General features: G+C 40.4%; 1 protein-coding gene across 2 annotated transcripts in view; it reads right to left on the bottom strand.

Annotated features, from left to right (window-relative positions):
• Positions 1 to 25769, bottom strand: part of LOC134349406 (slit homolog 3 protein-like) — a 674478-nt gene that overhangs the window by 385963 nt on the left and 262746 nt on the right. Inside the window, exon 1 of one of the 2 annotated variants that reach the window (XM_063053663.1) lies at positions 3129 to 3209. The exons of the other annotated variant lie outside the window; for it this stretch is intronic. Coding sequence (XP_062909733.1) covers positions 3129 to 3145 — 17 coding nt within the window. The 5' untranslated portion in view covers positions 3146 to 3209. Of the gene's footprint in view, positions 1 to 3128; positions 3210 to 25769 lie in introns of those variants that run through there. 2 annotated transcript variants of the gene reach the window in all.

Below are 25769 nucleotides of genomic sequence, written 5' to 3'. Positions count from 1 at the left end.
GCGCTTTTAAGGAATATAAAAGTGGATAAGTCTCCGGGTCCTGGCAGGATATTCCCTAGGACCATGAGGGAAGTTAGTGTGGAAATAGCAGGGGGTCTGACAGAAATATTTCAAATGTCATTAGAAATGGGGATGGTGCCGGAGGACTGGCATATTGCTCATGTTGTTCCATTGTTTAAAAAGGGTTCTAAGAGTAAACCTAGCAATTATCGGCCTGTGAGTTTGACGTCAGTGGCGGGTAAATTGATGGAAAGTATTCTTAGAGGCGGTATATATAACTATCTGGATAGACGGGGTCTGATTAGGAACAGTCAACATGGATTTGTGTGTGGAATGTCATGTTTGACAAATCTTATTGAATTTTTTGATGAGGTTACTAGGAAAGTTGACGAGGGTAAAACGGTGGATGTTGTCTATATGGACTTCAGTAAGGCCTTTGATGAGGTTCCACACAGAAGGTTAGTTAGGAAGGTTCAATCATTAGTTATTAATATCGAAGTAGTAAAACGGATTCAGCAGTGGCTGAATGGGAGACACCAGAGAGTAGTGGTGGATAACTGTTTGTCAGGTTGGAGGCCGGTGACTAACGGTGTGCCTCAGGGATCTGTACTGGGTCCAATGTTGTTTGTCAGATATATATTAATGATCTGGATGATGGGGTGGTAAATTGGATTAGTAAGTATGCAGATGATACTAAGATAGGTAGAGTTGTGGATAATGAAGTAGGTTTTCAAAGCTTGCAGAGAGATTTAGACCACTTAGAAGAGTGGGCTGAAAGATAGCAGATGGAGTTTAATGCCGATAAATGTGAGGTGCTACATTTTGGTAGGACTAATCAAAATAGGACATACATGGTGAATGGTAGGGAATTGAAGAATGCAGTAGAACAGAGGGATCTAGGAATAGTGGTGCATAGTTCCCTGAAGGTGGAATCTCACGTGGATAGGTTGGTGAAGAAAGCTTTTGGTATGCTGGCCTTCATAAATCAGAGCATTGAGTATAGGAGTTGGGATGTAAAGTTGAAATTGTATAAGGCATTGGTAAGGCCAAATTTGGAGTATTGTGTATAGTTCTGGTCACCGAATTATAGGAAAGATGTCAATAAAATTGACAGAGTACAGAGGAGATTTGCTAGAATATTGCCTGGGTTTCATCTCCTAAGTTACAGAGAAAGGTTGAACAAGTTGGGTCTTTATTCTTTGGAGCATAGAAGGCTGAGGGGGGACTTGATAGAGGTATTTAAAATTATGAAGCAGGATAGATAGTGTTGACGTTGGTAGGCTTTTTCCATTGAGAGTGGTGGAGATTCAAACAAGAAGACATGAGTTGAGAGTAAAAGTGCAAAAGTTTAGGGGTAACGTGAGAGGGAACTTCTTTACTCAGAGAGTGGTAGCTGTGTGGAACGAGCTTCCAGCAGAAATGGTTGAGGCAGGTTTGATGTTGTTGTTTAAAGTTAAATTGGATAGATATATGGACAGGAAAGGAATGGAGGGTTATAGGCTGAGTGCAGGTCGGTGGAACTAGGTGAGAGTAAGGGTTCGGCACGGACTAGAAGGGCCGAGATGGCCTGTTTCTGTGCTGTAATTGTTATATGTTATTATATGGCTATACGGTGACATATAAGTACTTCGATAATAACTTATTTGAACTTTTAAGATTGCAGTGAAGGATTAGATGTTAAAACACAAAAGATGTTATAACACAAAAGACGAACAATGTAGATCACCAGCATTTCATTCGAAGTTGCACTGATGATGTTGCTTAGCTGAGTAACAAAACATCTGCAAGCTGACAAGCCAGCTCGGTGAGCCACTCAACAGCAACACATAAGATCCTGTTAGTTGGCAAACAGAGAGCAGGGAATCCTCATCAAACTTATCACAGTAATAATAAATTTCGAGCTATTTTTGTTTCTACCAACCGGAGGTGCCGAGCTCTTCTGTGTCTTACAGGACACTTCCTTCACACCTCAGCTGTCCCAACAACTTACTTCAGTGGGAGCTAAATATTACTTTGTACTGGGCCTCCATTGAACTGAGACCAAACTATTAAAATTCACAGCAACACACACAAAATGCTGGAGGAACTCAGCAGGCTAGCCTGCATCTATGGAAAAGAGTACAGCTGACGTTTTGGGCCGAGACCTTTCATCAGGACTGGAAAAAAAGATGAGGAGTCAGAGTAAGAAAGTGGGGGGAGGGAAGGAAGAAACACCACTTTACTTCACCCCTCCCCCTCCCTCTCCCAGTTTCACCTATCACCTTGATATACTTCCTTCCCTGGTGTTGTTTCGATTTCCAGCATCTGCAGATTGTCTCTTGTTAGTATTAAAATACACATATTCTCTTAAGCACTTAGCCAATGGCCTGACCAACTAAGTGTTAAAAATTTCACCTCATTTTGTGATATTTTTCTTTCCTCCAAATCTTTCCTTCCCCTTGATGGTACAATACCAAATTATATTGTACACAAAGAACAAATTAATTCACTGACTTATTTACCATTAAAAAAAAGCAGCAAATCAACCTCACTAAATGACTTCTGGCCTTGTGTTAACTTGCTTAGACTTTGAAAAGCTGGAAGGGTTGCAGTTGTCATTGATAAAGCGGTTTCTCTTCTCATCTCTTGCTATTGCTACAGGACGGTAAGTTGGAGCCATGGCAGGTCAACGCACCAGCCGAATGGAACAATGACAGCACTGAACAACACACACAAAAGATGCTGGTGAACGCAGCAGGCCAGGCAGCATCTATAGGAAGAGGTACAGTCCTGACCAGGGGTCTCGGCCTGAAACGTCAACTGTACCTCTTCCTATGGATGCTGCCTGGCCTGCTGCATTCACCAGCATTTTTTGTGTGTGTTGCTTGAAATTCCAGCATCTGCAGATTCCCTTGTGTTTACGAATGACAACACTGAAATGGATTTGAATGCTATGATAAATCTAGAACAGGTATGCAATAAGGAAGTGAGGAACTGTGGAGAGGGCTAGAAAGCACATCCCCAACCTGCCTTGAACTCGTGATGATGAGCTGTTACATTGAGACTGGTGCAGGAGGACTGTTCCACTGGGGCTTCCCTGATTTTCACACAGAAAAACACAGAAGCAGTAACCTATTGCGAGCACTGACCTTGACCGTGGTCCCATTCAGAGCACGTACTGATGCGTTTACTGAGGAGCTGCAAATACGATCAAATGTTGTGCATCATCCACTCTGCTTCGAGGGTGATGAACCTGAGGAATTCATGGCCACAGGCCGCTGCGGAAGCCAAGTCATTGGGTATATTTAAAGCCGATGTGGAGCTCGGGGCATCGAAGTTGGAGTTCAATTCTGGCGTGGTCGGTAAGGAGTTCATATATTGTCCTCATGACAGCGTGGGTTGTCCGGTTTCCTCCCACTGTCCAAAGATATACCGGTTAGTAGGTTAATTGGTCATTGTAAATTATCCCATGATTAGGCTAAGTGGGTTGCTGGGCAGTGCAGATCGTTGGGTTAGAAGGGCCTGTTCAGAGCTCTATCTCTAAATAAACTGATGAACAGCTGGATTGCAATGGTCCTGCTTTCTCTGAACGGGTCATGCCTCTGGAATATTGCACAGGACTTGCAAGATGCCAATGTTGAAACTGTACTGGGACAGCTTGGTTTGAGGTGCAGCTCGATCTCCAGTACCCCTGTCAGAGCATTGTCTACTCCCAAACCTTTTCTGCTTCCAGGTCCTCAGCTGTTGCTGACACATGGAGTAAATGGAATTGTTCTCTGTGATGCTGAGGATTGCAAGAGAAAGGCGAGATGTATTGTTTCATTAGCACTTCAGCTAAACGTGGTTTCAAATGTTTCAGCAATTATATAACATTCACACATGGACTCTATCATAGGGATTTGAGATGTACTAGGTGCCTCCCTCACTCACCAGTTCAAGGTCAAAACTGAGTTTATTGTCACCTCACAAGCACATGTATGAACAGGTGCAAATTAAAAACTTAATTGCAGCAACACCATCAGGGTACATAGCAGCATATAAGCTGCATTCACAAGATTACATAAATAAACATACATAAATTAAACACAATTTTTACAAGGAAGAATACAGTTAGAATCAACAAACTCATTCGTAAAGCCAGTGATGTTTTGGGGATGGAACTGGACTCTCTCACGGTGGTGTCTGAAAAGAGGATGCTGTCTAAGTTGCATGCCATCTTGGACAATGTCTCCCATCCACTACATAATGTACTGGTTGGGCACAGGAGTACATTCAGCCAGAGACTCATTCCACCGAGATGCAACACAGAGCGTCATAGGAAGTCATTCCTGCCTGTGGCCATCAAACATTACAACTCCTCCCTTGGAGGGTCAGACATCCCGAGCCAATAGGCTGGTCCTGGACTTATTTCCTGGCATAATTTACATACTACTATTTAACTATTTATGGTTTTATTACTATTTAATTATTTATGGTGCAACTGTAACGAAAACCAATTTCCTCCGGATCAATAAAGTATGACTATGACTATGACTAAAAAAGTATACTTTAGCACCTTGAACAAAGTAGTCATAGTGTTTATAAACTATACTGATTTGGGTTGTACTGGTTGGCTCAAGGTCAAATAGATGAAGGGAAGCCACTGTTCTTGAACCCGGTTGTGCAGGACTTCAGGCTTTTGTAGTTAATGAATTTCCCACCACCATTCCCAACTACAGTTTGGAGGGTTGAAGAAACTTGAACTGTTCCAGGGTTGTGGCCCTGGCAAAACTCAAAATGAGCATTGGTGAACAGTGGTTAAGCAAGAAAAGTGCCTATCATTGAAAGCAGGTTGGTCAGATGGTAACTGCAGGATGAATTTGTCCTGCTTATGATGCTTTCTAATGGTGTCAGACCTCAGAGGAAGAGACTGCTGCTGCCCATATTTCAGCAAATTGATTTCACATTGAATGGGCTATGACATGATTACAAAATATCTCAATCATAATCAGACAGAGCTTCAGATATATTTCATAATTCTGTGGAAATTCTTAACTTGTGAGTGAAAAAATGATCAATCACTTTTAAAGGGCATGTGGATACATTTGTTTATGGAAGGGACTTTTAAAACAGATGCAATTTATTCATATACAAACAAGAACAATTGCTGATAATTATCAGCAGAACAGGTCCTGCAACCCAGGGAAGCCCTATTGCATCTATCAATAACCTGTGTTTCAGAATCAGTTGTCTTGGGAGTCCATCAATTTACTGGAATTAAACCATGTGGCATTATAACATGTGGCAAGAGGAGGGGCAAGCAGGAACTGGGAGTGGGGAGAAAAGAGACCACACCCCCTACATCACTCCCATCCCCATGATGGCCAGTGGACAATGCACCAGGACACAGAACAACTGTTTTAGTTGCTGATTCCACTATGCAAATTGTAGTAGCATCTCTAACTCAAAGAGTTGCATTCTGCATTGTCCTGGTGGTTGAGAGGTCTAGTCCAAGGGTTCAATGGAGAGTGGATTGGCATGCACAGGGCAAGGATCAAAGTAAGGGGCTTACCTTAGCATGTGTCCTCATCCAACGCTGCAGTGTTAAAATAAGGTTGTCCCAGGGGTGCACAAAAGTGCTTTCTCTCTGGGCAACTTGGTCCAGTTTTCCCAAAAATGCTCCAAAAAGATAATTGCAAGAGAACCAGCATCATGCTGCGCATGAAAGCTGCAAAAATCGCAAGGAGGAATCACTCTGGAAAGTGTTGTGTCTAATTTCTGTTGGGACACAATGTGGTCCAAAAATGGTCCACATGTCACTCTTCACAAAGTCCATTTCCAATTGCGCAAGGCCGACAAAAAGAAAAGAGTTGTGCAATTGAATTTCTGTTCCTCCGTCTCATGATGTTATTCCACTTCCATCAGTTTCAAGCTCAGTAACTGCTCCCAGTCAACATTCTGTGTGGGTGACTGTTTATAATGATGCTAATGTAGCTCTCAAACTGTCAGACTCAATAACTCCTCCCAGTGAGTGTCCTATGCTAATGAATGCATTTCTATTGATGTTAATGAAGCAGTATCAGACTCAATAACACCTTCAAAAATGCTTCTATTGTCATTACCAGCAATCATCATTAAAAAGTTGCAAAGGAAATGATCTTATTAATAATAACTTTTTGCAGTGTTTGACCTTTGAAAAAGAACTGAACAGCAGGGATTCCTCCAGTGTGCATCACAAGCAAAAGGTACAGATGTGCGCATCACAATTCTACAGAGTGCGGTTTTAACTGCTGAGAATGAAAGCTTGAAACAGCATCAATTAAGGCTTCACAATAAAATGATTCTGTGCATTCCTGAAGGACATTGTATTCATTAAGTAGTGTTTAAGCAGTCATTTCCACTTGTTTATAATAAACAGGCAGTGACGCAAATCAAAGCTGCATGATATTATTGCCTCAGATATGGCCCTTCCTCTTTTAGCTCTGCCCCTGCAAGTTAGGAGCGGTTTGCCAAAATGAAAATTCTGAGCTATTCCTTCGAAGCTGATTGTTTTCTCTGCCCAGACCATGCACCACAAGGAGGGGCTATTCAGCAGCATTTACCATTCATCCCTGTCTGAAAGTGCTCCCTCTCCAATCCTGCCTGTGGCATACCAGAACAGCCTTTAAAAGCCAATCACTCACCAGGTGGCCACTACTAAGTTCTAAACTGTCTTCTCGTTCCTTTAAAATGTACAAGTACCTGGTATTGAGGAAAACAAATCCCATTTCTTTCATGTAATAGGTAGCAACTTATATAGGATTTGGAACCCGTTTACTGTCTGTGTCATGCTGTGTAAATATCAGCCATGTGTTATGGGGAAGATCAGAGAGAACAGTTTATGATAAGATGTCCCATAAGATGAACTTTCTTTGCTAAAGCCCTGAATTTTCATCAAAGTAAACGTTGGATACATCTTCCTTGTCCAGCATGTATCCAGGCCATATGCTAATTAGAAGGCAACACACACAAGATGCTGGAGGAACTCAGCAGGCCAGGCAGCATCTATGGAAATGAATAAACAGTCAACGTTGAGGGCCGAGACCCTTCATTAGGACCCGTGGCTGTGGTAGCAGGTCTGGGTGAGTGCATGGTCAAAGAGTCAGACAGCAGCAGAGATCACAGAGGGGATTTCACTGAGATGTCGTTGAAGAGAAAATTTAAAATTCTTTGGGGGTAGGCATCCCTTGCAGAGACTTCTCATTGTAGTAGTAAAGTGCTATTTAGAAGGACTTGTATGAAGATATCGTTCCATGGGGAAGATGATCAGGGGGATGTTCTTCTGTTGAGACCTCTTTAGATTTGTGCCATTGAACAAAGTGTATTGTTGAAATGCAATAAAATCTATTTTCTTTAAGATTAGTAGATCTCATAGTTTAAAAATAAATACGATTGAAAGAATTAAATCGGAAAAATAAGCAAGAATTTTTCAAGAAAATGACTTCATGTCTATGTTTAATTTTATTATAGTTTAGAAAAAATTCAGCTTGTAATGAAAAGAATTGGCAAATGTATGGTGTCAAATATTCAAATATTAAAACTGCTGAACATAGATTAAGCCTATATATCATTTGTGTTTGATCTGCCATTTTTATTTTGCTCTGAATTGTCGGCCCATTCTTCATGTGGCCGGGTAGCTTAGTGGTTAGCACAATGCTTTACAGTACTAGTGACCTGGGTTCAATTCCCACCACTGTCTGTAAGGAGTTCTCCCCATGAATGTGTGTGGGCTTCCTCCGGGTGCTCCGGTTTCCTCCTACAATCCAAAAATGTACTGGTTGGTAGGTTAATTGGTCATTGTAAGTTGTCCCGTGATTAGGTTGGGGTCGCTGGGTGGTGTGGCTCAAAGGGCCGGAAAGGCCCATTCCACACTACATCTCAGTAAGGAGATAAATTCAGCTGTGCAGTCATTTCTCCAGTGCTGCGATCTCCATGATCAGAAGGAAAGGACTGAAATATCATCTGATATTGGAAAATGGTCACATTACAATGGATAAAGCATCAGGAAAAAGGCATTTACAGACTCAGACCACAACTGCAATTGCTTTGTGTAGCCAAACGTCTAACCCCCAAAAATAGCAAAAGGTCATCAGACATAATGGAGCAATGAGGAATCTAAATGTGCCATAATAATAAACTCCAGACAACAAGCTGGAGGTTGGATGTGGGTCCATCTGATCCTTTGCTCCACCAAAGAGCTCAAGGACATTCAGTAATGTGTTGACCAGATTCAAAGATTTGTAGTACATCTATTATCGGGTAAGTATGCAGTATACAACCCTGAAATTTTTCTTTCCCATAGACATCCCGTTCAAAGAAAAACATCAAACATCAAACTCCTTCCCCCATGCGCAAAAAAAATCATACAAACGGCAACAAAAAAAACATGCAAAAACACGGACTATAAAACACAAAAGGCATATTTCAGTTCAGTTCAGCTCAGTGTTCATTATTTCCAGGCTGTCCCAATTCAAAAGTCACCCAAAAGTAGTAACAAAAAAAGAGTGACCAGAACTAGAACTAAAAAGTAGAACATATCATAAACCTGAATTAGAGTCCAAATCTACAATCCACATCAATTGAACCATCTTCCAACAGCATTGAGGGAGAATGAGATCACTTGAACGGAGGGGCAAAATGCACACTTAATTATATTAGTTATTATACTGACCCCTCATCTTTATTTCAGTCATGGCACGTAAATTCGGACTGACTCATTCATTTGAATAAATTTGCTGACCTTGTAAAAAGGAAACTGAGTGAAAGGGATTTGCTTTATTTTCTCTGTCTTGTTTAATTAAAGTCCATTTTAGTTAATATACATGGGTTTAAGAGAGTTTATTAGTTTTAACATTATTTGCTATATTAAGGTTTTTATTAAATGTTTCATTGAATGACTATGTAAAAGATTTCTAACTAATGAAGTCAGATGACCATTGGGTCAATCAGCAGCCAAGTCATTATTTGTCGATTGGCCTACCCTGGATCAGGCTGACAGAACAATGGAAGCTGCACAACCACCAGAGGTACACATGAGACACAGCCTGAGTCAAACACCATCTGGCCCACTGTGATTTTATTATATCTTGCTTAAAAGGTACATCTTTACACAAGGAATGGTTGATATGGCAGTGGGATGTGATTTACTGACATGGTGGACAATCAAGACATCATTGGTAACATAGACCATAGAACCGTAGAGGAGCGTACAGGCCCTTTGGCCCATGATATTGTGTTGACCTTTTAACCTACTCTAAGATCAGTTTAACCCTTCCCTCCCCTATAGCCCTCCAGCTGAGGATTTTAAGGGTATTCTCATCTGAAGGGAAAATGCCTCCTTTCTTTCTGTTCATAGGAAAGAGAGGACCAAGGTCAGCAGAAGCAATCTCTTCATTCATTAGACATGCCTCATAGAGCATATTCACTTTGTTAACAGTAATTACTTCTTTTCTCTTTTAGTGATTTTCTTCCCTCAACTTGCCAGTCATGCTGCTAATGAGTATCACAAATACAAACTACTGTATTTTAAGAAACTGATCCGATAAGGCTCGGCAAGACAGCAATTCACTCTCCAGGAATGTAACATATAGTACAGGCATTATCTTATAGATCCTATCCATTTAGCACTGGCTCAAGAACCCAGGGACATTTGCAAATGTTTGTCATGCTGACAACATTTCTCTTCGCTTGCCACACCTTTTCATTTACTCAAACTCTCAGACTCCAACCAACCTCCCTCCAAAACACAAATCTCCTCCATAGCAACAGAGGGGGCTTTCTAAAGAGACAAACTTGGTATTTATCATTTAGTATAATCAAATACCTACTTGATATGTTAAAATTCTGGTTGCCACAATGTCTCTTGGGCCAATCATGTCCACAAAACATCATGCAGGAGTCTAGGATAATATGGCAAATTTAACTGTGAGCAAGTTTGACCAAGTTGATTGTTGCTACAGCAAGAAGCTGTTCAACAGAGTAATGTGAATAGCCAATTTAATTCACTTTTTTTCTGTCATTACTCATACAAAACTCTCCTGTTGGTGTGATATCCAACAACTTTCCTCAGTTCTGTAACTTCACCACCCTAACCTTTTAAAAAAAATCTATTTTATTGATAATATATACAGTAAATATATTTTGGACAGTCTTCTTCAACATTCATTACACCATCAGTTCAATACATTCTCTTACAATGCCTCAACAGCAGTTTTTAAACAATGCATTCATGAAGTGTGAACTCCCTTCTCTATTCTGTCGTTGCTCATATCCCATTACCTTCATCCCTCCTTTAAGACCTTTTCAGATTGAGATTATTCATAAAACTCCACTCCTGTCTTAGTGAGCATTTTACTAGGGCAGAATCAGAATCAGGTTTATCATCATCAGTGTGTGTTGTGAAATTTGTTAACTTAACAGCAGCAGCAGTTCAATGCAATACATAATCTAGAATACAGGAAAATGAAATAATAACAAATAGGTAAATCAATTACAGTATATGTATATTGAATAGATTAAAAATTGAGTGCCAAAAAAATCCAGAAATAACATATACTAAAAAGTGAGGTAGTGTTCACGGTTTCAATGTCCATTTAGGAATTGGATGGCAGAGGGGAAGAAGCTGCCATTATTACACCTCCATTATGTGGTGTCACCTGATTACCGAAAGCTACCTCATGGGGTTGATTGTTGCGAGTGATTTAGCCATAACAGTTATTAAAGAAGCGCAAGCATTCTCCCTGGTATCCTGACCTAAAGCTTCCCAAAATCAAGATCCAAAAATAAACAAATAATCAATTAATTTCTATATGTGAAAATCATACTTTAGTAAACTCAATTGCATTGTCTATCAACTGCTTTGGATACCCATAGGAAATGAAAAGTGATGATCTGATTTTTTTTCTTCTTTCCAAATAATCGCAGTATAAAATCAATATATTTATTTAGAACTTTTTAGTTTCCTTTCACACTTAAACGTAGCGAGAGGCATTACAGGTAGGGTTTCCTGACCTACAGGTGGAAACATGTAACTGTTCAATCTGCAGGTTTTTCTCAAACAGCAATAAAAATGTCTCTGCTCTCTATCTGCGCTACCTCTGGAATTTATGTCCTCAATGAAGTTCCACCTTAAGAATAAAATAATACATGACGTAATGTCCCTGGAATAATACAACAGTCCGAAAAATGCCTAATGTCAAACAAGATTCATGAAAATGTCTTCAGAAGCATTGGTTATTAATGCATGAAAGATGGTCACATTACAATGGAAAATGCATTCAAGAAAAAGAAAATCCTCATTGAATATACAGCATTCATATCAAAGTAGGAAGGAAATGAAAACAATTCAATATACTCCCTTCTGTGCATCTAAGTGAATTGGATGCACTGAATAGTTTCCCAATAAGTGAACTGTAATGAATCCCTATACCCATGTTAGTGAGGTAAACAATGTTTCCTGCTGTAAAGCATCTCTACAGTATGAATAAACATGCAGGAGGATGGAGAATGAAGAGTGAAATTCATTTCTTGCATCCTGCATTTTAAAAAAAATATTCATTAGGTCTATTTCTCCACCAGAACTCTGTACCCATTTTGGTTTGGTATGTTCCCCTCCAATGTCATGGCCCCCACAAATGTGTTTTTTACTCTGAATCGTAAATGCATACCTTTTCAGGGCAAAGGTCCAAAATGAAGCAAAGTATTTCCACCTTAACTCAATGTGCTGACAGGGTAAGTTGAAGGAGGAAGGAGCTCATGTGGATCATAAACATTGGGGAAGACGTGAGAGAGCCAATGGCCCGGTTCTGTCCTGTTATTCTACTTAAACCACAGACAAATGACTGGTGGATGCAGGTTTCAGTCAGTTCAGTCATATCAGCACCAAACAGATGACATTGTTCTAAGTGGGTTGACAGTCTTGAGCCAACAGGCAATGAATTGCATGGAAAAGGCTGTAGGTAGGTTCCATGTCATCCATGGAAAAAAGTAAACATCAGGGTCATCAGGGTATTGGGCCAAAACGTCCATTGTTCACTCTTTTCCATGGATGTTGCTGACCTGCTGAGCTCCTCCAGCATTTTGTGTGTGTTGCTTGGATTTCCAGCAACTGTAGATTTTCTCTTATTGCGCTGCCATCTATAATGGAATGAGCACTGAACCAAATCCAGCTTCCTATGCAAATGCAGCTAAAGATACATGTAGTTTCCTTGGGGACAGGGTTGGGTGGGCAGGTGGGGCAACGGATTTTAAATTGGAATAATCAGGCTAGCCAACGTTGGAAGGTAGTGGGTCTCTCACATTGGTTCAGGGGAGAATTTTGTTCAATAATTGGCCATATCCTCCTTGACTAAGTCTGCCAATCAGAGTCTCTCACAGCCACATACTTAATTTACCAACTTGCACGAAAGGACTAAAAAGAAGTGAGCGAAAATATTACATAGGTCTAAATATCTTTTGAAGTTCTCTTAATTCTGGAATCAAATGTTTACAGTATGAGATTAAATGAAGAAAGGTGAGAGATGCCAGTCAAAAGTTTAAGTTGAAACCAGCAAATTACTATACTGTATTATTAAGGAAAAATAGCTAAACATCTGGAAACCTTGCAGCACATCAGGGAAAGCATGCATTTAGAAATGTCAGCTCATATTTCTCATTATCTCATCTAAATTATTAACATAACCTGAAGCTCATGAGATTAAATGCAATCTATTGACTTTTCAGGTAATTGGTTGTGCAGTTTGTGACAGGGAGTTGCTAACCAGAAATGTCTCGCCATTTGTGTCTCACAGAGATCTATGCTGATGAACTATTCATGGCACTTATTAATGACGTAGATGGTAGACTTGAAAGTTACATCCAAATTTGCCAATGTGATAAACGAAGGCAGGATGGCAAGCAGGGCTGTATTAAAAGATAAAATAATCACAAAGAATTTTGGCAATGGATTTTATTGTAATCAAATGGGAAGTCATATATTTTGAACCTAAAAAAGATAGTTTATTATTGACTGTTTATTATTTATCGATGGTTTAAAACCTAGAAAATTTGGAGGTTCAAAGAAATGATGAATGCAGGATCGTTAACAAATCAAAGAGGTACTGAAAGGTTCCCCTTTCCATTCAGAGGCTTACTTCAAAACAGATAGATGTTATGCTACAGTTAGATAGAGTATTGACATATTAACACCTCAAAGTTCAACATAACTTTATTATCAAGGTACATATATGTCACTTAGACAACCCTGAGATTCATTTCCTTGCAGGCATGCTAAGTAAATACAATAACCATAACAGAATCAATGAAAGGCGGCACCAACAGGGTAGGAAACCAATGTGCAAAAGGCAACAAACTGTTCAAGAAAGATGAAAAGAAATAATAATAATAAATAATAAATATTGAGAACATGAGGTGAAGAGTCCTTGAAAGTGAGTCCATAGTTTATGGGAACAGTTCAGTAATGGGGCAGGTGAGGTTGAGTGAAGTTATCCCCTCTGGTTCAAGACCCTGATAGTTGAAGGAGAATAACTGTTTCTTAACCTGGTGGTGTGAGTTCTGAGGCTCCCATACCTTCTCTCTGATGGCAGCAGCGAGAAGAGAGCATCAAAAAGGGTGGCAGGGGTTCCTGATGATGTATGCTGCTTTCTTGCGCTCAAAGGTAGGGAGGGGTTTACCTGTGACAGATTGGGCCATATCCACTAGTTTTTGTAGTATTTTCCATTTAAGGGCATTGGTGTTTACATATAAGTCTATGGTACAGCAGTCAATGTACTCTCCACCACACATCTATAGAAGTTTGTCAAAGTGTTAGATGTTACGCCGAATCTCCACAAACTCCAAAATAAGTAGAAACACTGGTCATGCTTTCTTCATAATTGCACTTAAATGCTTGGCCCCGGACAGGGCATCTGAAAAGATAACACCAAGGAATTTCAAGCTGCTGACCTCTCCACCTCCAATCCTCTGATGAGGACTGGCTCATGGACCTCCAGTTTCATCCTCCTGAGGTCAGTGATCGGCTCCTTGGTCTTGCTGACATTGAGTAAGACATTGTTGTGGCACCACTCAGTCAGATTCCCTATTTCCCTCCTATATGCTCATTCGTCACAGCCTTAGGTTCAGTCAATGACAATAGTTTTATCAGCAAACTTATTCGAGCATTGGAGCTGTGCTTAGCCACATAGTCATTAGTGTAAAGTGAACAGAGCAGGGGTTAAACACACATCCTCATGGTGCACCTAAATATTTGGAGGAGGTTAAGAAGGACAGGATGGCTTTGGTGAAAGTAGATTTGTCCAGATAATACTTGGACTGCAAGAGTTAAGTTATGTGGAGAGCTGACATAAACTAGGACTGTTTTGCTAAGTATTTATAAAGTCAAAGGGAGATTTAATCAAGTTGTTCAATATATTTAGAGGACCTGAAGATGGTGAGAAATATCTCCAGATGTTTTAGAATCTAGCTCTAGGAGCTAAAGTTTTAGACAAAGAATGAGGTAGAAGTTTGAAATGCCTTTATGCAAACAGCAATTCTTTTTCAGAAACTTGTTAATTTTAAAATTGAAGTGGACAGATTTTTGTGACTAAAGGTATTATTCTAATTAAAGGTTACTGATTTACCATGATCTTTTTAAGTGGTTGAACAAACCTATGAGAATGAATTTTCCTGTTGTTAAATTTCCAAGAATATACAGCAATAAAAATAACAACACATGTTTGCAGGGCATAAAATTCAAAGCATCAGGGAGCATTTCTAGATGGATATAATCAAAAAAGCAGAGAGGTGATGTTAAATTTGTCCTGAACTTGCCTGGACCACGTTTCGAATACTTCAGACTTTGATTTTACAGGATTTGGATAGTGAGGTACTGGAAACTGTGTGGGGAAAAGGATTGTCAGAACATAAGGAACAGGGCCAGAATAAGGCCTCTCAGCCCCTTGAGCCTGTCCCACCTTTCAACAAGATCATGGCTGATCCACTCTTAGCCTCAAGACCACTTCACACCCTCTGTACATGCCTCTTTACCACTTTGCAGTTTCAATATCTGTCCGTCTCCACGTAGAACGTACTCAGTGGCTCAGCCTCCATAACTGTCTGAGGTAGAGAACTCTAACAATTTCTGATACTCTGAGAGAAGAAAATCCTCCTCAGCATGGTCATAAATAGGTAACTCCTTATTTTTAAAACTATGTGCCCTAGTTTTAGGTATAATTAACCAGAGGAAACCTCCTCTGAACATCCACATGGTCAATCAGGACAAAACGTTGCAAATATTGAGAACAATTAAAGAGCTTGGGGATCCTTTCCCAGAGGAAAATCAAGATGTTACTTCTCAGAGATCATAAAGTTTGCAAGGGGTTCGAATAGAGTAAAGGCACAGAATATGAATCCACTTGCAGTGGAGACTATACCATAGAACCTTTAGAAATTCATAAACATTAGTTGAGTGTCACAGGGTCCTTAGCTATTCACTATTTATAATAATAACATGATGATAAGACATTAATCAACACACATATTAAACTGCCAAAGGGGAGTTGAGGCAAAAGGAACATTAAAAAAGCCTGTGAAAGGGAAAAGACAGATTAAGCAAATGGGCATGAAAGTGGTAATATGAAGCGCAATAATTAGGCTGTTTAGTGGGAAAAAAGAGAAGTAGGATATTTTTTAAACGTTGAGGAACTTTTACACAGGCTATCAGGTTATGCTGCTTCATGAGGTGCAAGAATGAAACAAAAAGATACAGCAAGTGATTAGGAAGACATAAACATTGGCTTTTACTGGAAGAAGTTTGGAGTATGAAAGGAAGGAAGTCTTGCTGAGATGGCACAGCACTTTCTGAGAGTTTGGAAGTACTATGCACAGATCCACTCTCTTTACCTGAAGGAAAATATATTTATAATGGGTAAATGCAGTGTAGATGCATTGGATTAAGTTTTGGTTGAGCAGAGCTTACTTTATGAAGAGACACTGAGTAAGATTGGCCTCTTCAGCTGGACGATATTTTAATTGTGACTACAGACCAAGAGGGAATGACAGGTTTGAAGCTGAGACACAGTTTACTCAGCCCATAGAATCTAGAATATAGTATCAGCATATATTTAGAATCAGTTCATTAGCAAATTGATTTATTATCATCACATATACTGAGGTACAGTGAAAAACTTGTCTTGCATATAGTCCTCACTGACCAATTCATTACAATGGTGCATTGAGGTAGTACAAAGTAAAACAATAACAAAATGCAGAATAAAGTGTCACAGTTACTGAGAAAGTGCAGTGCAGGTAGCCAGTAAGGTGCAAGGGTGCTATGAAATAGATTGTAAGGTCAAGAGTCCATCTTATTGTAATAAGGAAACATTCAATAATCTTATAACAGAGGGAAAGAATCTGTTTTTGAGCCTGGTGGTACATACTTCAGGCTTGCGTATTTTCTGCCTGATGGGTGGTTGGTGCAGAAGACAGAGTATCCAAGGTTGGTGGGATTACTTGATTATACTGGCTGTTTTACTGAAGCAGGAAGAGCTATCAACAGAGGAGAAGCTGGTTTCTGTGAAGTGTCCACAGCTTTCAGCAGTTTCTTGGCAGAAAGATATAGGCAGAGGAGTTGCCATAACAAGCCATGACACATCCAGATGGGATGCTTTATATGGTGTACTGATAAAATTTGTCACGATTAAAAGAGACATGCAAAATTCCTTTAGCCTCCTGAGGAAGTAGAGGCACGGCTGAGTTCTCTAGGCTGTGGTGTCAACATGGTTGGACCAGGGCAGACTACTGGTGATGTTCACTGCTAGGAACTTGAAACAGTCAGCCCTCTTGAAAACAGCACTATTAACCACCCCCTTCCTGAAGTCAATGGTCAGCTGTTTTATTTTCTTCACATTATGGTTCTTCCAGAACAAGGTGCACAATACAGTACATGTACGTCACACATATAACACATGAAGTAATATTACCACAAATAAATTCACAAATAAGAAGGTGCATTTACAACACAAGCTAAAAACTAAACAGTAAATTGCTACTGAATTTCATGTGTGATGGGACCTGTGTGGTGGCAGAGAGTTTAGTAGTTTTACGGTCTGTGGGAAGAAGCTGTTTCCCATCCTAACAGACCTTATCGAAATGCTACAGTATATTCTGCCTAATGGTATGGGGTCAAAGAGATGGCGTAATGTATGGATCTATGGCTTTTAGGGCAATGACTCCCCTCAGCACTATGTACAATCTGTTGTTGACACATGTGCATTGTTCTCTCCCTCTCCCTCTCTCTCTCTCACTGCAATGTGAATACACCAGTTAAAGCCATCAAAAGAGGCTACTGTCAGAGAGAGACATCACCTTAAAACAGGCATTGACCATTGCAATATCGTTAGAGACTGCAGCAAAGGATGCAGCAGAACTACAGGAAAGGAGTTTAGTCTGTGAAAAGCACAAAATGTCCCTGAATGGTACAAAAAGCCCAAAATGTTATTGATGTGGCAAATCATCCCCTAATGCAAATGACTGTTGGTTTAAAGAAAAAGTTTGCAGAAAGTGTCACAGACAAGGTCATATAGAGGGAGTATGCAAGTCAGACAAAAAACACAACCAAAGAGAAAAACCACACGGAGTGAAGAGTTTCACACACAAAATGAAGCCAATGCATAAAGTGACTGAATGTGAATCAGACAACACAGAGTCTGACAAAGGTGGACTGTCATGCCTAGAACTGTGTAGTATTAGTGAAGCAGATCACAAAATCATCTGGATCACAATAGATGAGACTGGTGTAAAACAGAAAATAGAGCTGGATACAGGGTCAGCTTTGTCGCTAATTTCAGAGGTTGACGACAACAGACTGTTTTCTAAGCTACCATTAGACAAGACTTCAGTGATGTTAAGAACCTACACAGGCAAAAAAGTGTCTCCCAAAGGCAGACTGAAAATGAATGTAACGCATGGAGACCAAACACAACAGTTAGTGATTTACGTGTTGAAAAGTGGAGGGCCAGCACTTTTTGGACGTGAATGATTGAGAAAAATTCCAACTAGACTGGCATTCAGTCAAAGCTCTCAATGTGTCATCAACAGGCAACAGCAGCTCAAATGGTGGCACTAACCAGAGACTGTCACAGCTGCTTAATGCTAATGAGAAGGTGTTTGATAAACCAATCGATGGCTTGGCGAAAAGCTGTTTGGGATGCCAAAAGGTTCAAAGTGCACCCCGACAGGCACACATGGGAGTGGCCGTCTTCACCACAGCAAAGAATATATATTGATGGACTTGATGTTTCTCATTGCTGTGGAAGCTCATTCGAAGTGGCTGGAAGTTATACCAACCACCTCAGCAAAGGCTGTGTTCACTCTGAGGACTATTTTTGTCAGAAACGGTTTACCAAAACAAATTGTGAGTGACAACAGTCCACAATACACATCAGAAGAATTCTGACTGTTCATGAAGAAAAGTGGTATTAGACATTTCAAGTCAGCTCCTCACCACCCAACAATGAATGGGTTAGCTGAAAGGTTTATCCAAATATTCCAGAAGTCCATTAAAGTGATGGACAAGGAGGACATTTCCTTTTTGTGTATCGATGTTCTGTTCACGGAATGACAAATCAAACATCTGCAATGCTGTTCATAAGCAGGAATCTGAGATCTCACACAGACCTCCTGAAACCAGATCTACGGAGGGAGTTAATAACAGTTCAGACAGTTGCCAAGTAAATCAGTAAGAAGCTTCAAGGTTGGATAGGAAGTCCTAGAGCATGATTATCGAGAAGGCAAGTGGTCAGCATTCTGATGTTTGACTTGTCATTGCATGAACAGAATTCCGACACAAGCCAAGTGGACATCCAGTAGGATAGCTACAAGAACCGGACCTCTGATGTACACAGTGGATGTTGGAGATCATACATGGAGATGTCATATGGACCAGATACTGGATGCTCAGATTTACCTCTCAGTGATGGCCATGTCACAGACAACAACATGATACTGGCAACCGAGACCATTGTCTTTGACAAGACACCTGCCAACCCTGATGCCACTCCATAGGTCCAGAGGCACTATGAGAACATTGTCGTTGACCAGATGCCACTGTGTGCCAACCAAAAGACTGAATCTTTAGAACAGTGAAGTTAGTTATGGACTGTTATTTTGAAAGCATGTTTATTTGAATATGGTTTGTGAAAGGGAAATTTAATGTTTTGTACATATACCGTTTTATATTACATTAATCTAAAGGCGAAGGAAATGTAATGTACGGATCTATTTCTTTGAGGGCAATGACCACCGCCCCCCCCCCCCGAGCAGTACGAATGATCTATTGTCTATGCATGTGCATTGTGTTCTCACTCTCTCTCTCACTGCAATGTGAATACACCATCTCCTATGTGCATACTTTTATTTAATTGATATGGAGTTGCACAGACACAACAGATGGGAGGGAACACTGACAATGCTAATGGCCCTGCATATGCAGCACTCCAAATAAATATCTCTGATGGGTGGAAGAGAGACCCCGACGATCCTCTCAGCAGTCCTTGCAGTTCTTTGTAGGGACTTGCAAGCAGACGCCTTGCAGCTCCTGTACCAGACAGTGATGCAGCTGGTCAGGACGCAGGCAGATGCCTCGGAATTCCTGTACCAGATGGTGATGCAGTTGGTGGGGACACTCTCGATGGTGCTCGGCTTAAAATTGGTCGAATTTGGGGATGGGAAGAAACTCACTCACTTCACAGGAAGTGGAGACACTGCTGTGTTTACATAGTCATAGTCATAGTCATACTTTATTGATCCCGTGGGAAATTGGAAATTGGAACTTGACCAAAGAGGTGGTTTTCAGGGGCCAGGTGAGATTGTCTGTCCTGTGCACTGCCACAAGCTTGGCACTAATCCTCTCCATGGAGAAGACGTGTATGTGCAGTGAGGAATGGTCAGATTACACCTTCTTAAAGTCCACAATCATCTCTTTTGTGTTGTCCACATTGAGGTGCAAGTGTGTAGCTTGCATCATTCTACCAAATGCCCTACCTCCTCTCTGTATGCTGTCTTGTTGGTGTTGTTGATGAGGCCAGCCGCTGTTGTGTCACCAGCTAACCTGATGATTCAGTTCGAGCTGGATCTGGCAGTGCTGTCATGCGTCAGCAGTGTGAAGAGCAGCAAGCGAAGCACACTGCGCTCAATATGATAGAGCTAGTGACGTTTTTTACAACACCAACTTACTGTGGACTTTCTGTGAAATTGGTCTTTCTGGGCCAGTTGCTTTCCAGGGATTCAGTCTCCAGAGAATATGCTTATATCCACAACAGTGTCTCTGGGTTCAGGTGTATTGAAGGCTGTCGGGGTTGCTGGATTGATAATGAAGAGAAGTATTCGTAAACAGGCTGTAAAGTTTTGGCATTTTCTATTTGAATGTTCAGTCATTATGTATGATCAAATAAAGTGATTGGTTTTTCCACACCAATGGAATCACAGGAAACGGAGATCAGACAAGAAAATGGACAAACCATTGGACCAGTTGTTATAATCCCATTGAAAGGCATAGAGGATCAAGAGGTTGAATGGCCTATTTCTATATTTAATTTTCCCTCTGTGCGCTGACCCAGATAGAAGCTGTGTTCTGAAATTCATTTAAACAGTCAAAGAGGCTGCCAGTTCAGTTGTTTATGAGGAGAAGTTAGTTATAGACGTAAAGAGTAGTTGGTTACATTGATGGTATTAGACAGGAAGAGTCAAGGAAAAGCTTCTTTGAAGCTGTACATGTATATATTGGTTGGAGGTGAAAGTGCTGATACTGCAGAGACAGAATATATTAGTGAGAGGGATAATAGACATTTATTAATGCACAATAGTGTCAGATGAATGAGTTCAACTCATTCAGAACACTACTGCTAGAATTTTAACTAAAACTAGGAGAAGGGAGCACATGCATTGGCTCCCTGTATCTTTTATAATTGATTTTAAAGTTCTCTTCCTTGCTTTTAAAGCTCTCAATGGTCTGGGGCCAGAGTACATCACAGAATCATTTTCCTTTTACAATTCTGTTCAAGCTCTCAGGCCTTCTTCTGCCGGTCTCTTAAATTTAAACAAACTCCCTCTAAAGATCATTGGCAGGTCAGCTTTTTTTGAACTTTGCTCCTAAACTGTGGAACTCAATACCTAAAACTATAAGGGATGCAGACTCAGTTGACACTTTTATTTTCACGTCTGTACTTTATCCCATTTTAAAGCACTTTGAACTACATCATTTGAAAAGTGCTCTATAAGTAACGTTACTATTATTATTATTATTATTATTATGTCTAATTCCATTGGCTTCATATTTAGTGTGTAATTTTTGCTACAACATGGGCAGAATCCCTTTCTCCCTTTGTATGAATGTGCAGCACTTAAAGTGTCAGAAGCTACAAAATCAACATGATACTTTAAATCGGCTCCAGTAAGAAACCCCCTATCAATCAAATTATCTGCACTTGGAATTACTTCCATATAACCACACTGTATAACATGATAATAACGGTAATCTCTCATTTGTTCACTGGGAACCAAAATGGAAATCACAGTAAGTGATACTACTGCCTGCACACATAACTTAACAACAGACCTGACAGTGAAGAGGAGTCAGGTACGTTGAAAGAGACAGCCAACTTATAATTTATTGTGTTTTCTGGCAATAAAGCAGGGAAACAGTATTCTTGCAAGCCAGCGGCTATTAACTTGATGTAACACAGGAATTCTGATAATATACAGCTCTGTGGCTACTTCATACAAACACTCCTCTCTATCCCCATTGTCTTAAAGTTATCTTTGAGATATTTTCCTGCCCTCCACCACCACCCACAAATAATTTCTGTCTTTCCACGCAGGTGAGCATCACTTTATAAAAGCTGCCTGTTTCTAATTTGCGGCTAAAGTTTTGATCGTTGATTCAGCTGAGAAAAAATTTGAAACACATGACTGCATTGCCACTGAGCTATTTTTCATCATTTTTAATTGTCATTCAATATCCCTGAGAGAAAATTATGTATTTTATTATGAAAATCAAACTAACTTGCATTTGTCAGATTCACTGACTGGTAAACTCAGAACATTTTAGCCTCTTGCGGATAACCAACAATTAAACTTTGAAGTGTTTATACTCTCATCGAGATTAACACAAAATGCTGAATTCACTAGGAAAGCTGACAAAATATGGTTTATTGCTACTACCAAACTACCAATGCACAATCCTCTGCAAACTGCTCTGCAAACTGCTCAGAAAGTATTACATTTGTAATTTAGTTCCATTGCTTGTCACAGTACATTTAACTATTAACTGAACCTTCTTCATCAGTATTGGTAAAAATACTGGAATGTCAATGTAGAAATCAAGAGTTCAAACCCCACCAACAGAAATATTTGAAAACATTCATGAAGATCTCTGAACTGTAAATATGTAACTGGTTCACTAGTTTACGTCAGGATGTTTTTCTCTTCCTCGGTACTCTGGCCTACCTGTGAGTCCAGCTCCACACTACACCACTAATTAAAAGCTCCTGATGTGGTCACTCAATGGGAAAAATAACTGCAATCTTATCGTTGGCTAATTATGGTAAGATTGGCATGCATGAAAAGAGACCTGAAGTTGAGATGGTTTCCATTACAAAACCAAGGTGGCACTTAGCATCCACTTAGACAAAGTAAAACAATTCATTCTGAAAAGCTGCAGATGCTGGAAATCCAAAGCACTCACACAAAATGCTGGAGGAATTCCGCAGGCCAGGCAGCATCTATGGAAAAGAGTCAACAGTCAACGTTTCGGGCCCTTGGAGACTCTTCATCAGGACTTAATTCTGGATATTATACCATATGGATAACAGAGGGTGACATCAGGCAATATAATGCAGTAATAGGCAGCATAACAGACACAAGCTGAAGAACATCATCTGGTAATATTACGCAGGACAATGGTTGTCAAATTTGATAACATTGTTGAAATTCAACGCGACAATATTGTTTCAAAGCAAATGGAGTGCAAATCCATGAATGCAGCAATGTAACTCTGCTCAGGGTCTTTAACAGGAATGGGTCATCTGGGTGAAAAGAAGATTGCAAGCCAAGTGGACTCAGAAAACAAAACTGTCAAATGCCCTGACGTCAGAACAGAGTATTCTGTAAATATAGACAATAATCATGGGCAAAATTGAAGTGGCACAGTGAGCCACTATTAGAGCTGCTGTTTCACAGCTCCAGTGATTTGGATTCGATTCTGACCCCCAGTGCTATCTGGCTGGAATTTGCTTATTCTTGCTGTGACTACCTGAATTTCTGTTTTTTTCCTCTTTTCTTAATTTTATTGATATCATATTTGTAAGTAGGATGCCGTGCACAATTCTGATTTGATGGAGACAGACGTGAGAAGGCACAGAGAAACATCTGGAAATCTCTGAAATGCCCGGTTCGCTGCCGCTGCTACTGTGCGATCAAGAATCTCCGGAGAGAAGGCCCCAAAATCCCCGGCTTTGCATGCTGCTGGCGACCGAGGCTGGGGTTGAAGCGATTGGCAGAGATGGTGCTCGGTACTCGGTGTCGGATGGCTGACTGGAGCTCGAAGTTTTCAGATGGACTGTGGTCGGGCATGGCAGGGAGAGTTTTCTTCCTTCTCCCGCCTGCGTGAGATGTGGGACTTTCGAGAGACTTTGAACTTTTTTACTGTGACCATGGCCTGTTCTTCATCAGGTTATGGTATTGTTGCACTGTTGTAACTATATGTTATAATTATGTGGTTTTTGTTAGTTTTTCAGTCTTGGTCTGTCCTGTGTTTTGTGATATCACACCGGAGGAATATTGTCTCATTTCTTAATGCATACATTACTAAATGACAATAAAAGAGGACTGCATGTCCTCATAATCTTATCTAATCTAAAAAAATATAGAAGAGAGCCTTGACTCCCCAGCAATCCTACAACACCAATTAACCCCATTCCTCTGGGTGCTCCAGTCTCCTCCCACTTCACAAAGATGTGCATTTTGGTCAGACAGCCCCTTGTATGTAGGTAAGTGGTAGAATCTGTAGAGGGTGTGTCCAGTGGGGTGGTTAATGGGAATGTAGAAAGAATAAAAGTGAAATGAGTGTAAATGAGTGCTTGATAGTCAGCACAGTTTCAGTCAACCAAAAGTACAGTTTCCATACTAGAAGTGAATGATTCCAATAAAAACCTGGAGCAATTTATACTGAAGAACATTTTGTTATAGATGACAACATGGTAGAAAGCAACAGTCTCCATCTTCATGTCTAAAAATGATGAGAGCACCGTCACTGGAATTAGACAATCTAGTGCCCTGAGGAGCAGCAGATGGAACAACTAGAAGGAAAGAGACAGATCAGAACATTAAGGAGAAATATGTGAAAGATGAATATGACTGTCTCTTCAGCAGATCAGATCTTCAGAGAAAAACTCTGAAACTGAAAATGAAGCTCAAAACTTGGAACGGATCCACTGGAGTCAGAAAAGTGTCGGCAGAACTGAGTGAGAGATACTGTGCAAAGTCATCAAAATTTAAACATTCTAGAGAATCAAACAGAGTTGGTGTGACATTAAATTAGAAGGTATACAAGATTTACTAGATGAAAACCAGGAGATTTCCTAAACTGTCAATTCAACAACAATCCAGTACAAAGCACCTCAAAGAACTCTGGGAATAGCCATCGAATGTGAAGTAGCAAGTTGTCACAAGTCAGCATCAGCTAGACTGGATGAATTGAAATGTTGTTAATTTTATTTTGAGTGGTGGATAATTGAATTTGAACCAGCAGAGTGATGCAGCAGTGACTAATACAGCCTCACACCTCCAGCGAGTTGGATTCATTCCCAACTGTTGTATGTCTTCACTGTAAGCATAGTTTTTCCTGGGTTGTTCTGGATTTCTTTCACATCCTAAACTCATGGTGGTTTATAGATTAATTGCCTACTGTGAATTACCCCTGGTTGTCTACCCCCAGCCAGGGGTAATTCACAGTATCCATTTAACCTACTAGCCACAACAGAAGAAGACCTACAAGCACTACTCAATAATGTTGCAAAAGTCTCTGCTGAATTTGGATTGCTGATAAATGGCAAAAAGACCATAGTTATGGTGATAAGCAAAACTGCAATTTAAGCTGACATCTACATCGGAAACGACAAGATCGAACAAGTGTCCTCCTTTATATACCTTGGTGCAGAACTTAATGACACAAACGAATGCAGCAAGGAAATAAGGCAAAGGCTAGCAATGGCACGCACAAACACTACCAAACTCCGGAACATCTGGAAAGATAGATCTGTGAGCACTGACACCAAGTACGCCTCCTCAAGAGTCTCGTCTGGCCAGTAACCCTATATGTCTGTGAAACATGGACCCTCAAAGCAGCTGATGAAAAGAAGTTGACAGCATTTGAGATGTGGACAAATAAACGGATCCTCAGGGTATCATAAGAAAGGAGATCCAACAATTTCATCCTAGAAAAGATTGGCACAAAACCAATACTTCTGGAAACCATTATCCAAAGGAAACTTCGCTATTTTGGACACATCTCAAGAGCTGATGACACACTGGAACGCACCGTGCTTGACGGCAGAGTAGAGGAAGCCGCTCCCGAGGCAGACAATGGGCAACCTGGACCGACAACATCAAGAAGTGGACCAGCCTCACCACCAGAGATGCAAGAGATTTGACTGCCGACAGATCGCAGTGGAAGAAAGTGGTCACCGAGACTCTAGCACTGCATGGCACATGATGATGATGATGTATTACCTCTTGCATGC

Source organism: Mobula hypostoma, chromosome 7 (assembly GCF_963921235.1).
Source record: "Mobula hypostoma chromosome 7, sMobHyp1.1, whole genome shotgun sequence".
NCBI classification, from domain to species: domain Eukaryota; kingdom Metazoa; phylum Chordata; class Chondrichthyes; order Myliobatiformes; family Myliobatidae; genus Mobula; species Mobula hypostoma.
This window is presented reverse-complemented; position numbering and strand designations above follow the sequence as displayed.